General features: G+C 39.9%; 1 protein-coding gene across 2 annotated transcripts; it reads left to right on the forward strand.

Annotated features, from left to right (window-relative positions):
* The first annotated feature begins 1,418 nt into the window (after nucleotides 1–1,418).
* Nucleotides 1,419–8,032, forward strand: TFPI2 (tissue factor pathway inhibitor 2). 2 transcript variants are annotated; one of them, XM_068210880.1, is made up of 5 exons: nucleotides 1,419–1,745; nucleotides 1,836–2,015; nucleotides 2,479–2,658; nucleotides 3,888–4,061; nucleotides 6,443–8,032. In XM_068210880.1, the coding sequence occupies exons 1-5, from the start codon at nucleotides 1,664–1,666 to the stop codon at nucleotides 6,529–6,531; spliced, it is 705 nt and encodes a 234-aa protein (XP_068066981.1). In that variant the 5' UTR covers nucleotides 1,419–1,663; the 3' UTR covers nucleotides 6,532–8,032. The 2 variants fall into 2 exon arrangements, with proteins under 2 accessions (XP_068066981.1, XP_068066973.1); XM_068210872.1 differs by having other exon boundaries at nucleotides 1,428–1,745; nucleotides 6,440–8,032.
* Nucleotides 8,033–18,568: the final 10,536 nt, after the last annotated feature.

An 18,568-nucleotide genomic window follows, 5' to 3' on the forward strand; every position in this document is an offset into this window, starting at 1 on the left:
TATTAGAAAGATGACCTTTAGTTTCCCAATATTAGAAAGATGACCTTTTGCTTTTTTTTGGAAATAGAAAAAGTATGTGGTTTTTTTTTTTTTTTTTTTTTCTGTTTGTTGGTTCTTTTCTTCTGGAGGGACATAAGCTTTGATATAGCTGCTGTGCCTAATATGCTGAACAAAATCCCTAAAAATGAGGACACCCATTAGTAACCGTTGTAGCTATAAGAATCTAAAGCATGGCAGATACATCCTATTGTGATGACTCAAGATGCACCAGGGTTTATTTTCTTGTCATTAAAGCACCCACTTATACTTTAGCTACTGGAGATTCTGAAAAAAGGAGTTCTGAAAAAGGAGGGAAAGAAGTGCCATTCATACCCTTTTAGAAGTCATGTAGGTGGAGTAGGGATTAGACTTGCTCCTTTCTTGCCTTTATAAAAAATAAAACTATGTCAGGAAATTAGGTTGTAGTCCTCCATGACATAAGGAAAGCACAGAAGCCATGGAGAGAAAGTCAGTTCAAGTAATCAGGGTGCTCTGAAGTGCCTCCTGCTTACAGCCCGTATAGACAGTGTTTTCTTTCCTGCAGGCCACAGATTTCCAGGGTCCTGTATTGCAACCCATCGAGGGCAGTGCCTGCCTGCAGGACTGTGGCCCAATGTCACTGTAAAGGGAGCAGAGAAGAACAATAGGAGATCAGATTAGTTTGTCGTTATCTATGGAGAACACGCCTAATATACAGCCACTCTTATCTCTCTTACTATATTCGATCTGGGGTAAACACTAATTAATGCAATGTGTCTAATAGATTAGAGAGGGAAAGTATGCTGTTTGCTGCTCACCCCTTCCTCCCACAGATCACACCTCATTGCCTGGTGCGGTTACAATCTGTAGAATAAACCAGGTCATGATATTTCCTGAAATCCACCCCTCTTTGCACTGCCAGAGTTGTTATCCATTCGGTCTCTCAGGTTTCGCCAGAGTCCAAGCCCTCTGACGATGCCTCATTTTCTCAAGTTCATTAGCGTTTTAAACTACGAAGATAAACTAATGCCGCGCGTCTGTCTCGGCGGCACTCGCTAAGCAGCCTCTACTCCATCCGGCTGGATCAGGACCTGCAGCAGGATCAGCGTTTGATTTTCGGCATCCCGCCGTCCTCTACCCGGAGCTTCCGAATAGGGAGCGGCCTCGGCGGGGGAGGAAGGTGACGATGATGGGGGAAGAGAGGGAGGCTTTCGCTAAGTGACCTGTCCCGGATTTCGCCGTGATTTACAGGAAACGTTCTTTGAGCATCATCCCGTAACGTGAGTGGGGCGGGGAGTGGACCCCAGCCAGCTCGCCGCAGCCCCGGGGCGGCGGCCCCTGGGCTATGGGCGGCGCAGCCCTGCGGGGAGGCAGTCCCGGCGGCGCCCCCCGCCCGGCCCCCGCTGCTCCCCGCGGCGGGGCGGGGCGGGGGCTGTCCGCGCCCCCGGACTCCCGTATCGCGCAGCCTTCCGCGCCCCGGTGACGGCCGGGTCGGCGGCGACCTACTACCCCGCTGAATCAGACCTTCCCCTCCCACCACCCGAGCAAGGAGGCGGCCCTGGGAACTCGCCTCGGTGCATATAAAGCGCTGCCGTCGGAGGGGAGGCGCCGCTCGCTCCCGGGACCCCACTGCCGCCCGCCCGCCATGGCCACCGGCCGCCGCCTGCCGCTGCCCGCGCTGCTGCTGCCGCTGGTCTGCGCCGCGCTGGCCCAGCGCCCTCTCACAGGTAGGAGCGGGCTCTCGCTGGGACCCCGCGGGGCCGGGGCCGCCCCCGCCGGCGCGGTGGCCTCAGCCCCGGTGGTTGCTATCTCCGCAGAAAAGCAGCGCGCCTGCCTGCTGCCCCCCGACGAGGGGCCCTGCCGCGCCCTGGTGCCGCGCTGGTACTACGACCGACACACGCAGAGCTGCCAGGAGTTCACCTACGGGGGCTGCTACGGCAACGCCAACAACTTCCTCACCTTCGACGACTGCGAGAAGAGCTGCTGGACCATCAAGAGTGAGTCCAGGGACCGGCAGTGCCCCGGGGTGGCAGGGGCCTGGGGGGGACACACGGGGGAGGCTGCTTGGCTTTGCGGGACGCTTTGCACCCACCCGATATATCACAGAATCTTACAATCATAGAGTTGTTTAGGTTGGAAAAGACATTTAAGATGATCGAGTCTAACTGATGACCCTCTTGCTTGTTACGGCTTCTTGCTGATGTCAATTTTAAGCAGAATATGCAGAGTGAGTTGACCCAGAGATGATGTGTGGAATTTATCTATTAGTATTTTAAATGTGATTGAATATTGCACTTACTCGCTAATTAATGCATTGGATTCCTCCAGTAAAAAGCACGTGGGACAAACTGGGACTTGCCTGCAACTGAAGTAATACCGTTTTGCTTACACGATCATGTTGTTCTGTATGTGAAGCATGAAGGGCCGGCTTTACAGATGATGAAATTGTTTTTTCTGCAGAAGTGCCCAAATTATGCCGGATGGAGGCTGATGGAGGACCTTGCAGGAGTTATTTAAGAAGATATGCCTTTAACTTGAGCTCGATGAGGTGTGAGGAATTCATCTATGGTGGCTGTTATGGAAATGGCAACAACTTCAGAGATTTGCAGTCTTGTGTGGACCACTGCCTGCCAGAAAAAAGTAATGGTTGTTCCAAATTTTTAATAAAATAGATGGTTTGAAAGTGATATGAAGATGATACTTTATTTGATATTTTCCTCTGAATACCCATGCAGTGATATTTTTGAAGACTTGTGTAAAGCAGATGTTTATATTGTCCACTTTAATTTTAATATCTTGTCTTAGCTGTTACTGGAAGAACAAAAATGCTGAGATCTTAAATAGACCCACAGCTATACCCAATTAATTTCTTGTCTTCTAGAGAGCTGTACAGGTGTATTTGAAGAGAAATAATAAGGTTGAAGATCTGTGTTGAGGAAGATGTGTCAGAGATTGTGGCAGTCACATTCAGGGAAGTGGTAGTGTAATGTAAAGCAGAAGCACCTTTCTAAAATTCAGATGAGAATTTTAGAGAGATGGTGGTAGGCGGCTCAGGTGTTTGGCACTCAACAGCTCAGCTTCTAACAGAAGTGTTTTGCCTTATGCGATTCTTCACTGTCTCTCCATTTGAGCTTTAAATAAGATTGGTGGCAATTATGAGCAGGTGACTATAACTAAGTTTTGACATGAACATTAGGTTAATATCTAGTTCAGGATAGGCTCTTTGAAGATCTACCAGAATGTATAAAAACTGTCGCTGCCCTAGGTGTTATTAGTGCTTGATGACATTTATTTGTGGCTGATGACAGATTTTTCAGCATTTTCTTAGGTGAAAGCTGAATTATTTCTGTTGCACATACAAGGAGTTGATAAAGGGGCTAGAGCAGAAAAAAAATTGTTGAGGCAAAAAGAAACATGCTCTTTAGGAAAGTTGTTGGATTTGTGCTTTTTGCTGCAAGCACAATTTGCTGGGAAAATTATAGCAAAGTTGTACCTTTTTTTTTTCTCTGTAAAGGTTGTTCCACTGAAATTATTGCTATATTCCTATATATACAGAATAAATAAAAATCTTCTCTGTCATATGTATAGCATCACAAATGGGGAAAACTGATGAATTTCACTTGTGGGATCTAATCCTGTTTTCTAGGATAGTCTGTTGCTTTCTCAGATTCACAGCTCCCAGGAATAAGATGTAGAAATCTCTGAAGTCATCAGTAATAGTGTCAGTTCAAGGGAAAAAAGAGCTGTTTAGACACAAAATTTATTTCAGGATCAATTTTAAGAAGCCATGTACAGAGATTACATTTATGTAATTTTTCTTGCTCTCTCTCCTTTTTTTTTTTTTTTTTTCTTTTTCCTTTTTTCCCAAGCTGGCCCCTTGCTATGTTATAGCCCAAAGGATGAAGGATTGTGTTCCTCTTCTGTGCCTCGCTATTACTATGACACCAAGACTAAATCATGTAAAGAGTTCAGATATACTGGCTGTGGTGGAAATGCCAACAACTTTGTCACTGAAATGGATTGCTACAATGTCTGTAGAAATGGTAAGGGTCTTTTGGTTTTGGTTTTTTTTTTTTTTGGTTTTTTTCTATTTTGTCAGTCACAAGCATTTAAAGCAATTCTTATAACAGTAACAAGTGTTCATAGGGTTCTTTTACACACCTTGGCTTGCTACAGGGGCAGGGAAAATTGAAAGGCAATGCTAAATCCTTCTGGCAAGATCAGTGTGATGTGAAGTGGTTACACCATATTCGAATGAAGTGTAGAGAAGGGCACACAAAATAGACTAAGCCTGCTTTCTAGAGTCCACAAGGAATCAGTCTTCAAACTGTTCAGTATCTCCATGCCCACTAATTAAGATATCCTTTCATTCTGGATAGTTTTAAATAGGATTAAAGTCAGTTGTGAAATCAATTTACATTTTTCCTTTGTATTTTCAGAAGTTACCATCCTTCCTCAATTCCCTGTTGCCTACTCACATTTCCTATTCCTATTACTAAAGATTTCTGCCTCATCAGTTGTGCTGTGTCAGCTGTTTCTCTGGCTGTGAGGAGAAAACTTGGAATGATAATTGATTTTTCCTAATGCTTTTATTCAAACCAGCTACTGGCTGTGCTTTTAAATCAAAACAGTTGTGCTTTTATTTGCTGTCATATTGCAGCTACTGCAAGTTTTAATACTGTAGTTTAACTAATTTGATATGAAAAGAAATGAGAGAGATAGAGACAAGCATAATTGTATGTTGTTACCCAGAAAACTTAGGAAGTAGACATTGCACATAGTATTTTAAAAATAGATACTAATGGGAGAAATATTTAAGACTATATCAGGCATGTACATTGCATTTGGGAAAAAGAAAAACTAAGAAGCAGCTCTCTTTTAAACATAATATGCACAAGATCTGAGTACTTCAGTATTGAAGTTGTATAGTCAGAAGCCCGATGCTGGGAGATGATTCTTCAGTTCTGGGCTGGAAATCCAGGGCTGGGGCAAGGATTGTGCCCTGAGCACAGTCCTCAGAAATAAAAATATTGCCTGCCAGTTAGTCATGTAATATTTCTGTGGATGACACATCTGAGTGTGTCTCTGCCATCCTATTATGAGAGAGTCTGTAATAGTATGTTAAGTTTATCTGAGATGCTTGTGATTATCTAATTTGCATCCATTACTACCTGTGAAGTGGTCGGGCCAAGCTCAAGTGTGGAGTGTGCAGGGAGAGGAGGATGGAAACTGCTTCTTCAGCATCTCAGCTCCACACTGCCCCTGCCCACACCCAGCCAGATTCACCTGGGACCTGGGGGTTCTCTCTTCCTCACTTTTTTTTTTTTTTTTTTTGTGTGGAAGAAAGATATAAGGAGATGCTGTCTGTCTTGTAACTAGAGCACCAGATAGCCACATGTGAAGTATCAGCTACAAGCTTTTTCCTCAACTTGCGGATTTCACAGTTCAGTAAGGCTTGGTACAGCTGAAGACCAAAGTTAAGGGCATAATTAGTGCTGATTAATGTTGTGCTATGCATATTCATTTCTATAGCTTGGGAGTGCACAGAAACATTAAGCAAATAATTCAGGCAACTTAAGCCACTCCTCCTCTCCTGCTTCCATTATTTCCTCCTCAGCAGCTTTCATGTTACCTCTTGGAGTCTCAAGCTGAATTCAGTTGACCTTCCCTCTGCAAATATACAACTGTTTGTTAAACTGATCTATCATGTTTTGAGTGAAAAGGTTTGTGATTAATTTAATCTTTAAAAGTTTATATTGGAAAAGAAAGCAAATGCATTGGGGTTACAGCAAAAGAATTGGGAACTGGCCACAGTGGCTCTGTGTGCTGGTAAATAGGTAGCATAAAGACAAAGATTTTTAGTCAAGATTGTAGAATACTTGTTTTCTGAATTGCTCTCACACAATTCATGCAGCCTTTGAAAACAAGTCTGGTGTTAGCTCTGACCGTCTTAGGCCACTCTGCAGATTCTGTGAGTTTTGTGCAGAAACTCAAATAATTTTATCTTTACATCTCCCACAAGCACTGGCTGTATTTTAACCTTTGCCCCACTGTTCAGAGAAATGTAAGAATAGGTTGAGGTTTTTTGTTTGTGTGTGGTTTTTTTTGGTTTGGTTGTTGGGTTTGTTTTTTTAATGGGGGGCAGTGTATTTAGTTCCATTCTGCTGTAGCTGCAGGACACTTAGATAAGGCTTTGATGCCTGCTCAGTAAAAGAGCAGCAAAGTAGGATTCCAGTGCCAAAGGTGAACACACTGGTGACCTTACAGTGTGACAATAGGGAATGCAGAACACATGTTACAGTTTCTGGTATGTTTGTTATTATTGGACAGTGAACAGTGTAACATGAACAAAACTCAAACAATAACAAGTAGTAACAGTTTTGTCATTCAGTTTCCCTAATTGCTTCCTTTGTTTTGTTAGCAGGAAATCAGAAACTGAGTATCAACAAGCTAACAAATGTATCTCGCAGAAAAACAGTGAGAAAACTGAAGAAAAAAATCTCAGATGTATAACCTGAAGTCTTAAAGCTGATGTTTGAAACACTTTTTGTTGATTCCACTTTCTTCTTTTGTAAGATATTTTTCACAAAGTTTTATACTGACATAGTTCTGTCTTTCAGAGCTGCTTTTTATGCAATTTACTTTTTTATAAGGAACTGCACTTAATCGAAGAATGAACCTAAGTTTGGTTCTTCTGCTGTGTTGTCTTTGCAATAATATTTTGGAAAGACTTGTTTAGATTTCCATGTTTTTATGGGGGAAATGTTACTACTACCTTGGGAGAATATTTCAGCTGTTGCAAATCAATGAAAATTTGAAAAATTAAATGTCTGTTATTATAACTAAAGAGAGTCCAACACTGAAAATCTACCATGGATTTTTAAATTTTTTGCATCCTCTGCTTGCTAAAGAAATGGAACTTTTCACAAGTGTGTTCAGAGGTTTACTGCCCTGCCATTTACATTCTTTGGCCCTATCATTTAAATAGATTGTCATTTATAGTTAATGTTCATAGTAAAGGCTTTCAAAAGCCTTCATAAGAGTGAAAGAAGTATAAAATTAAATGCAGCTCATCCCACGGAAGAGAATTTGGAATAGGGGTGCCTTAATAAACACTCTGAAAAGGCAATGCATAAGCTAGTTGAGTATTAAAATAAAAATGTAGGCATTACTTTTTCATGACATTTGAAATTTTTGCTAAATTACTCCAGAACCTCATATGGCATTAATCAGCATTGTTTCACTGATTTTAATGGAACTATGCTGATTACATCTGCAGAAGATTTTGATATTTGTGGTAATGCAGTGGCTGTTGAAGCAGAGCAGCAGAAGTTTCTGCAAATTTCATCTACAAAAGAGTAATCCCTCTTTTGAGGCACTTTTATATTTCTTATGGTAGGTTATGCCTATGGTGATACTTTTGCACATTCTTTTATATTTTGTATTTTAGTCATGTCTGAATTTCAGTTAATTCCATTTACAATATTTTCTAAACATAAATTCATAAGTAATGTTAATAAAATGTTTTTTTGTGGAAAAAAAAAAAAAGCTTGTTCTGTCATTATCCTGTATGAGTTGCATAGACCAATACATGTACTGGAACCTATAATTTCTTAATTATGACTCTAACAGAGTTTAGTTGTCTATTCAATTATTTCCTTACACTGAGGTCTTTATTTGAAGAAAGCCAATAAATTGCATTGATGTTAATCATCCCCAGCAGTTTTGTAGCTTAGCTGGCTTTCTTGAAAGAGCTGTTCTCAAACGGGTGCTTAGTTTAGCTTATTGTCTGCTGCTGGGTCTCCTGTTTGTTGGACTATCTGAATAGCTTTTGTGTGGGTAACAAGCTATTTGTTTGAAATTACACTGGCTTTCAGTTAGAATAACTCAGATGTGTGCTTTAAACCTATTTTGGAGAGGGAACATGATAGGCAAACTAGTCAAGATCTGATTTCCTTACTGATGTTTCTCTCACGGTCAGATTTTCAGTTAAAGCCGTTGTCTGTGCTTGCCATTGTCTATCACTCCATTTCTGGTTCTTGGTCTCAAAACCCCTTTTTATTTTAATCTCTTGCTCAGTGCAGATGAATGAGGACACTGTGGCAGACAATTGCAGGTAGCTAGTGACACAGTTTTGAGTTCTTGTCCCATGCCAAACCTCTTGGTAGCCAGCCTTCAAACCAAAAGGGACCAGTATAAACTCCCTGGGGGAGCCACGGCACAATACCTGTGGACATTGCCCATATCCCTTCCTGCTGGTTGTGAACTTTGGCTGTGCTGTTTAGAGCAGCAGCCCAAAATGTCCTTTGAATATCTTCATACCTAACACTAACATTTAGGGCTGTGTTTGTTTCATGTTTTGACCATGGCTTATAAAAACATAAGCCTGTTTAGGAAGTCAAAGTTCAATTTAAACACAATTTATAACTTTAAAGAATGACTGTCTTTTAACAGCAACACCATGGGTTATATAATATATAAAATCTTTGGAATCGTGTTTGAGAAAGTACTATTACTTCTTATCTCTCTGTGTCTTTAACTTTCATAGGAGTATCTTTGGATGGGATACAAAAGTGGACCTAGAATTTAAAAAGAACCCCAAATCTGAGAGCAGCTCCACTCTTGTTTTTGATCCAGAATTGCAAGCCTTGAGTAAAGTAACACCCTGCTCCTGTGCTGGAAAGGATCAAAGAGTTTGCCATTCATCTGTTCATGCCAACATGTTCAGAGGCTCAAGAGCTGTCTTGATGGACCAGAGTGCTGCAGTGACCACTCTGCTCCATGGGCAGTTTCTTCACTTGCATAAAATCATAATTTAAAGCCTAAGGGCTTGCTGTTAAAGTACATAGTGAAATATCACAGGCTTGGATTTTAACCCCTTATCTACCTAGTATCATACAGAAATATAACGTAAACCATGATTTTCACAGAGTTTCATAGTGAGCAGGCCATAGAGTATTCTGGAGGAGGTGGGGCAGGGAAAGGAAATATTCATGGAAGATTTTTTCAGTTCCTTATAGAAGCTGTTACATAAATTGTACCTTATTTCCAGGTAAATGCCTTCACCTTTTTTTTTTCTTTAAGCCACAAAGAATTTCAGCCATCACTGTGCTGCTCTGCTTTGTGTTCTTAGGTTACTCTAACATCCCTTCAGCCTACTGTGACTTTGACTAATCTAAACACTTGTCATCTAAAGCTCTTTATATGATTCATTACTTACTTCCTTTTTCAGTTTGCTGATGAAACAACACTGGCCCAAGGTTGGGCCAGCTGTTAGTGTTTTGCCACATTGAAAATTAATACAGTCTATACCATCCTGCAAATTAACTTTTATTATAGTAGCTAGTGTCCAGCATCTGGCATTGTGTGTCACAGTGCAAATTTCTTCAGCAGAGGAGGGAAGCAGTGATTATAATCAGTTGGGTTTGCATAGGCAAGCTGCCACTGAAACTCCTGACTAGTGATTTGCACAGGACAGTCATACCTGCCACTGAAAAGTAGTTGCTGGAATAAGCAGATTTCAATAAACTATATTGCAACATGCTTGCTCTTTAACTTTCATTGTGACCCATAATTCCAGATCATTTCTTAGTGATGTCTTGCAAAGAACTGTATAAAAATTATAAAAATGAAAATCTGCACTGATTCTTCATCTTGTGACAGTACTCAAGGATTTGCTTTGTAAATTATTTCCAGAGTAGAAGATTGGCTTCATCTTTATATTTCAATGGAACTTTAAATGTCAAAACGAGAAAAGAAAAAAAAATCCATGTGGAAACACATAATATTTTTATTGATAGCTACATGATGGCAAGCAGAATTTCACCATATATCATTTTAACACTGATTTGCCCCAATAAAGGTCTTTCTCACAATTCCATGCTTTAACAATTTGACAATGAATTCAGCTTGTATGCCTGGAGTCAGATTTCTGATTACGAGAAGCATTCCTGTTTCTCTGTCACTTCTCATCAGTTGAGGAGGTAGAAAACGTGGAACTGTTTTTTAGAAAAAAGCATTTTTTAGAAACAATGGCTCATGTTAAAAAAAAATATTAAAAACTCGTGTCTCAGATCAGAGGTGAGAGATTCTATCCTGAAGCTTTCAGTCAGCCATATGGCTGAGGGCAGCTGTTCTGACCCACACAGGGACAAGAATTCTGTTCTACTAGAGAAATATAGTCCAGCTATGACTGTGTGAATCTGGAAGAACCACACTGTGGATGTGCCAGAATTATTATGCACTTAGAGCAGTGTTATTGAAAGCAAAATCTGCCTCATTTTCTTTCTAGTAAGAAAGACTATCACTTACAATAATTAGCACAGAAATACATGCTTCTGTTGAAGTAAGCCTCATTTTTCAGTGTCTGGTGGTCCTGTACAGTAATGTCTGTTATCTGATAAAATGGTTAATTGCTGAGGAGAAGGGGTGTTAATCATATACAGCCTAATGAACAGCAGTGATATTTAAAAAGCAATCTATGTAAACAAGAAGCATAAAAGCATTAGCCACTGTTGTGATCATGAGCTGTGATTTCCAAATAAATTCCAGAGAAATGAATGTTCCTGGCTCATGTGTGAGCTATTCATGAAAGAGAGATGGTTCAGGCAAGTTAAAGACTAGTCTGTGACATGTAGAGCATTGTATCTATTATGTGGGAATAAAAGTCACTTTTAATGAAGGTTCCCTTTGTACTGGCAGCACTGACCATAATTTCAGATGTAAATGGACAAAACTGGTGCTCTTCCAGACAAATCAGATTAGGTGCCTAACTGCTGTTGTGTGAAAGGTTTTAAATGCAATTGCTACTCAAAGCACATCACACTGTCTGACTCGGTGGGGCTAAACTTTGATCTAGTGAGCATACAGGAATTTTAAGCCTTATTATTTCTCAGGCCAGATCCTCATGAAAGGCCTTAATGAATTAGCTACATGTTAAGTACTTTACTATATCTACCAGCTGAATTACAATAGTTTTGCTCCGTGAGATTTTTTGGATGTCAGGCACTACTCTGGAAGTTTGCACCAGCTTTTCTAAAATGGCAATGCCTGTTTATATTTTTTAAGGCTTAGAGTGAAATGTACTAATAAAACTCATAGTATCTAATAAACAAATATGAAAACTGTTATCTATGAGATTTTTTTTCCTGTATGTGGGAAGCAAGATAAAGAGGTTAGATTATACTAATAAAAGCTATTTAAAGAGTCAAAAGAGTAGAGGGTGAATAACATACCACACAACCAAGTCAGAAGGAAGCTTTCCATCATTACAGTAATTTTCAACAAGGAGAATCTTGATTTTCAGTTGATGTTGAAAAATAATACTTTATAGAAATGCCTCCAGTAGAAAGTAGCACAACTCACAAGTCTTCCCCCCACTTTATTTTTTTCCTCTTAAAGTGGGAGGGAAGTCTAATGAGAAAAAAATGTAATGACAAATGGTATTTACTGCTCTCTTATGGATCCAGCCTGCTGCACTGGAGCATAAGGAGCCTGTACAGTTTCCACTGTGCCAGCCAGAGGGACTCTACCACAATTTCAACAAGAGCTACAGTGAATCCAAAGACTTCAATAACCTCCTCTTAAGGGCAGAAACATGATCTTGCACAGAGCAGTGTTCCCCTGCAGCAACACACACATCTGCTTTACCTGAGATCTACTTTGCCAGTGTTCATCAGTGGGTGCAAACAAATAAACAAAGGCTAATCAAAAAGTTTCCAAACTTCATTTCAGTGCCCACAGAGTTGCTGGATGTGACTGCTTGATCTGGTGGGGCAACTAACTCATTGCTTTACTCCAATATGTCTTTAAATAGGATTAGAACTAAAATTGCTGTGAAGCCTAGTTTACAAAAACTCTGGGAAATATCTGTTTTAATATTAAAGACAACTTAACCTTGATTAGGTTTTTTCAGGATTTGTTCCTTCCACCTTTGTCAAGACTTCTTTTAGAATCTAAAACAATGTTCAGATAATTAGAGATCAGTTTATATTGAAGGAGGAATTTAGTATGGTTTAAATTAATCAGATAGTTTGGATACTATTCTTTCCAATAGATTACACATGAGTAGACACCTAAGTTCCCCTTTGGTACTGGCAATTAAAATGAGTTCCTTAACTGGTTTCATAAGAGCAGTTTTGCATCCTTCTAGTGTGAATTAACCTAAGCAATACTCAAACAAAACTGTGCAGTATGAATCACATATGTTCTAATAAAATAAGTTTACTAAAAAGTAAATGGGTCACTGAAGTAGTGTTCACCTCCTTTTTATTTTTCAATTTTTCATTTTTTTATTTAATATGAGACTGAAAAAAATTACAGACTGTACTCTGCAGTAATGCAGATGGAAAGCTGCTCTTGAACTCCAGATATACAGTAAAAAAATTATTTGCAAAACAATTGCAATAAAGCTGACAGAGAATTATCCAACTCTTCATTGCCTCATTTTTGTACAGACACCTGCAGTATTTCTATCCCAAACAGACAGAAATATGCCTTTAAATATGACAGTGAGCACTTAGTAGCATTGAAGTTTGAGGTTTTATTTTTTTTCTCATTTTTGAGAAAACTGATTTCTCAAAATAGCTTTCTGATTTCATCCCACAAAGTGTTAGGGAGGAGCATGCTGAGTCTCAGCTGCAGAGGGTGAAGCTTCAGATCTCAGAGCCTCAAAATGCCCTCAAACTATTTATTGCTGAAACCCTGAGCTCTGTGAAGAAGCCACTGACAAACAGTTCAAATGGCTTTCTGGAGAGAAAAGAGGTAGGACATACCTTAAGCATTTGACAAAGGTAAATCTGAGAAAAATAAAATAGTTCCAGCTCTTGCATGCTCCCTCCTAATCACAAGAGACATTTTTGCAAGTTGTGCAGCAATGATCATTCCTTGGCTAAGGAATCCTGGCCTGGAAGGAGGAGGGGAGAGCCTTTTTTGACTCATTGCACTTCCTTCTCCTTTGCCCTCTTGAACAGTCTCTGCCTGCACCATGTTCTTAAAAAAGCCAGGGACCACAGGACCTGACCATGTTCTCTGTGCTTATTAGCCACGTGGTCTGAGCTCCTTTCTCTCCAATTTTTTCTATGAATGTGAGTGACAGTTCCAAGTGAAGAGTAACATAATGCTGGAAATGCAAATAAGTTTTCTGAGGACATAACAGAAAAAAATAAGGATATAACTGAGTTCATCCACACTTCTGGGCACCCAGGGCACTTAGGATTGCCATTACCTGGGGAAATCCCTATTCTCAGTGCAAGTCACAGCCTATGCTAGAAGTATGACTTTGATTTGGGGAGGACATCTGTCCCAGTGCCGTGCAGAGCTAGGAGAGCTCACTGCCAGGGATGTGAGCTGAGAGGTGCAGAGCAAGAGGAGCAGGGCCTGAGCAGGGACACAGTCCTGGGTGCATCACTCCGGATGGGGATGGGGAAGTGGCTTTGGGAAGTGGGAGAGAGGAGTGAGCAGGGGCTCCCACCACATCACCTGGCCTGCTGGAATGTGGAGGCTGATCACAGAGCCCTTCTTCCCTGCCCCTTCCAGCAAATCCATCCCCCTGTCTGTCTGTACAGTACGCTCATATAAAAGCTGCATATTTTATTCCAAGGAACAATGTTGATTTAGATTCTTTGAGCGCTACATTGTAAACTTGTTGTTCATGTGGTCATACTGCAGCACTATCACACACTAGCTAATGTACAAAAAGCAAAAGAAATTAAAAAATCGGCTGTGTGGACTCTCAGGTGGGAGCATAAGGTATTAATCGAGTTTTGAAATGCATCACTGTACTCAGCAACAGCCTAAAAGGGAGTGTTTTTCACCATCAGACAACTGAAAACATAAAATAATGACAATTTTGTTTTCCAGCTGATGCAATAAATCTCAGCAGCAGTGAGAGCTCCATAAAACATGCTAAAGCATGATTTTGAGGCTTTTGGAACAGGCGGATGATTATGACAGTTTTCTCTATTCTATTGCTTTCAAACAAAGCAGATGTGAAGAGAAATTGCAATGCATAACTAAACCCATATCTAACCCACTATAACAGTGGTATGGGTTATTGGTAACATTCACTCACTATGGTTTGATAATGTCTCTTTCAGATATTTGTATAGTCATGCTCTGATACATAATTAGGACTCAGTCTTCCATTTATTAATTAACAGTTAATTTCCATTTAACTGTTCTTCAATATTCAAGAAAAATGCTTATTTTCCTAATCAACAGGTATGGGACTCTGCCTTGACTCAGTGCATGACTTTATGGGCTATGTTTAGGGTGTACAATGTCCCCTTTACTTGTAATGCAGATTTTGCAGATTTTACTTTGGTCTTACATTTCTTCAGTTTTAGTACTGAAGAAGAATGAAAAGGAGGTTGTTGGTGAAGGAACTTCACAGTCCTGTATCTGCACAGAGTGTTTGTATAGCTGAAGGTGAAAACAGAAGGGATCAGGAAACAAAGATTGCATTTGCAAAGGTTTGATATGTGCGATTTTAGTAAGTGCATAGCTTTCTAACCCCTACTGATAGAGTTCCCAAGAATTTCCCAGGAGCTTTTTAAAAAGTGTCTAGGGCACCTTATCTCTGTCCTTGGACATTTATATCTATCTTTATTTATTAAGGTAAATACCTTTGAAAATCTGGCTCCATGTTTCATTTTCAAAGTGGTTGAAGATCAGGTGGTTCATAGTTCATGCTAAATGTCCTGCTGAGAATCGCATGGCTTGGCATTGCTGAACATAAGACTCTTTCTTTTCTTGTGTGCCAAGTGCCAGGAACTCACCATGCAGTGCTCAGCAGGATGGATCACCATGAAAATGATGTGCATAATCCTACCCATTAGGTGGGCAGTTGTTTAGAATGGGAAAGCTGAAAACCAGGAAAATAAGTGGAAAGTGCACATATGAATGCCCAGCTTGGTGAGTTGGCCAGAAATGGTCAGAGGCTTAACCAGATCCCAGTCTCTGCTGCCTTCTGCTTTTGAATGTGAATTTGGGGCTGTGAATTTTGCAATATTAGGAGTTGCCAAATTTAATTGATTTGACTAAAGAAAAAATATAAATTCCATAAATGCTGCAGTATGAGAAAGCATCAAAACGTGAACCACTCCTGTTTTCATATTTGCAAACCAGAAACTTGTCTGATATTTTGAGCAATCAAAACCACACCCTTTTCCATTCAGCTTTGATTTCTTAACAAGAAAGCTCCCATATCGTTCCCTCTTTCAGATGGTTGCTGGTACTATCTACACTTCCAGATAACATAAATGAAAACTGACTGTGCCAAAGTGATTATAATATTCATTTTTTAGCACAGTTCTCATTTTCACATTTCTATTTTATGTGTTTTTGAGTTCTGAAGTGAATCATACACAGAACAAAATAAAACACTTTATATTCAATCAGTCTCAGAATGCCAAGAAAAAACATCTACCGCACCCTGTGATTAATTCATTAATCCATCTTTCAAAACAAGCAATCTAATTAGCTTGCAAACAAGAGCATGACGCACACGTGTCTCTTCAAATAGTGTCGACATACTGAATAGTTTGGATTCCTGTAATATACAGCCTTTGCCTTGCTACTTCCAATTCCAGTAAGACCCAAGACCAAAATATTTTTAATATCCAAGTTTACTTGATGCACAGTATGGAATGAGCTTGTGGTCTGAGGCTGGGACACGAAGAACAGATTCTTTTGAAGAAAGCTGAAATTTCAAGTGCATCTAAGCGGCAGTCCTGAAATGAACAGAACTGTCTAAAAGCATATGCAGATATTCAAAGATCTGAGTGCTATTGTTTGGCCTCTTCATGAGATCTAAAACTCAACTGATGCCTCATGCCATAGACATGTATTTGCATACATGAAAGAGAAGGAGAATTGATGGAGGCAGACTGAAGAGGCAGATTGGTCTGTCAGCTCAGTTAAGGGAGTGATACCACATCAAGAGGCTTTACAGTGCTGTATAAAGTAAGGGTGATGGTTTCATGGAGGAAGGTGGGATTGAAGATGAATTTCATATGTGCCTCTCATCCAATTAAAAGGCAATCCAGAAAACCTACTGAATAAAACCATCACCATTCTATTCAAAATGATGCAATTACATTAAAATATTTCTGAAAGATCAACCAGGATAAACAGGCTGGTTTTAATCTCTTATTTTTTGTCCTTAGGGAGTAGTTATTTTTACTTTCTCTGTGCTTATGTCTGACTCTGCTACTATGTCACTAAATCTCAGAAATGGGACTGAGAAGAGCACGTGGTAACCCTCAAAAGTCTCTGCCATTTCACCCACAAGATCGGTCCTTTCAGCTAATGGATGTAACTGTGGCACTGAATTAGGCCCTGTCATGATCCAACACAACTTCTTCTACTGACTTCTTGACTTTTTGCTAACATTTTTGGCATAGACTGCAATATAACTGGAAATACATATATATATTTTTTGATGTTCAACACAAAAGAGAGAATTAAGTTGCTAGATATGTTGCTCGAGGTTTTGTTTATTTTGGAAATCTGTAAGGAACACAATCAGTCTCTGAGACTTAAATTCACTCACTGACTACTGAAAAAACAGGACAGCTATAATCCTACAGCAAAGACAAGAAAGATGAATGATCTATCACATTTAGATATGTTTGACAATATGTCTTCTGTTACACCTCATGTTTGGTTAGTGGCTGGGATGGGTGAGGAGTAATGTGGGAAAATACACATACACCTCATGTGTTGTGAAATGGTTCTTGCGTTGGTTCCCTGCACCAACTGAATCAGAAAGCTGATGGGGTAGCCTTGTAGCAGATTATGGGAAAGCCCAGAGATTTGGGTTCATGTGGATCCAGTCATGCTGGTAAAACAGCAGGGAGTTCACAAATGCATTGATGGTAGAGAATGACCAATATATGAGTAAACGGTGAACTGATGGAATTTCTCCTACAGAGGCCACACAGTAAGGAACTGGTTTGGAAGCAATCAAAGCACTCAATACATGTGAAATTCAGGCCTGGTAGGCAGTGCTGCTTCTTATAACCCCAAATTTCTGTCCTTTGGGTAATCTCCAAGTTCCAAATATTTTCTTTTACTGCTGGCCTGGAACAAAAATAAAAGTATAAATATCAGATTTTAATGAATATTGTTTTTATAAGATTGAAATGTATCATCTTTAGTAAAAGAAGAACAAGATGTTCTTGTAACATTTTTAGTAAAATAATGTATCATTTTTAGTACAAGAAGAACAAGAGTAATGAAGTCTAACCAAAACATCCTTCATGTAAAGAAACAAAATGCTTTGTTCCTTTCTGCCCTATAAAATGTGTGGAGTAGTATGTTCTCACTAAACAGCCAGTCTCACACACACTGATATTTCTTAACAGAAAGTTTGTTTCTTTTGTAATGCTTTGACAAATCCAAGTCAGAGATTTTTATATACCTTGCACATATATAATTTCCATATCAATGAGAAGTTTTGGAAGCCTGGTAGATGAAAAGTTGGTATGTTCATTTGACTGAGAAGTCACAAAGAAATACAGGCAAGCCCCAGTGTTCCATTTTTTGAAGGCAAGGCCTGGGAGTCCTTTCAGGGTGCTTATACGTCCACGGTGAACGTTTATCAGAGATGCTTAATCTATAGAGAGGTGCCCTTTATCTAGGGCATTGGGGCTAAAGCTGAGTGGATAAGTGAACATAAAGAAACTGTTTCAGCTTCTGAAGCTGCCCAGATCCTGCAGAGCCATATCATCCATCTCTGTGTTGTACCCCCAGGGCTTTCAGCCTGGAGATACCACCCCAGCCTTGCATGAAAGCACCAAGGCTGCTGCTGGCCTGCATGACTTTAAAAACATTGTGAAGCTGCATTTTCTTGACACTGCACTTAAGCTAGGAAATGAACAGGAAAACTGGGGGCATCTCAACACCCAGCACATGGCTAAGCCTCAAGGCACAGTCTCCCAAGTCATAAGTTGTCAGTTCTACTCACCATGCCCTGTGAACAATGGAGCTCTTTCATGATCACATTTCACAAATTTAGTGGAAATTGCTTGCAAGCTGGATCATAAAGGACCTAACTGATTTGCCTAAAACACAACAGAAAGACTGGGATAGCAGGGAAACTTCAGTTTGGTTAGTTCTGGTACCTAATGCCAAGAAAACCAGCTCTCAAATAGGCAGCTGGTTTTAGCATTAATACAGTCATGTACAGCCAGACCACAGCATGAGCAAGGCAAAGCTGGGCCATCTGCAAAAAGAAAGATGGACATACATATAGTCTGTTTAGCCAAATATTTTATATATCAATGCAAATTTATTTTATATTTTGTTTTCTTCTTACATATAATTTTTCTGTTCCACATTTAATATTTGGATTCTTTCTCTTTAAACACAAAGGTTTGAAATCTTGTATAATGGAAAGCAAAGTCACAGTAGTAATATTCGACATAGGCAAACACCAGTGGGATTCTTCTCACACATTGACCCATTCCTGTATATCAAAACTGTTTCAAAAAATAAAATCTCACCAACTTTTTACAAGCTGCATGAACAGCCATGCTATTTTCCAAAG

Source organism: Anomalospiza imberbis, chromosome 1 (assembly GCF_031753505.1).
Source record: "Anomalospiza imberbis isolate Cuckoo-Finch-1a 21T00152 chromosome 1, ASM3175350v1, whole genome shotgun sequence".
In the NCBI taxonomy this organism is placed as follows: Eukaryota; Metazoa; Chordata; class Aves; order Passeriformes; family Viduidae; genus Anomalospiza; species Anomalospiza imberbis.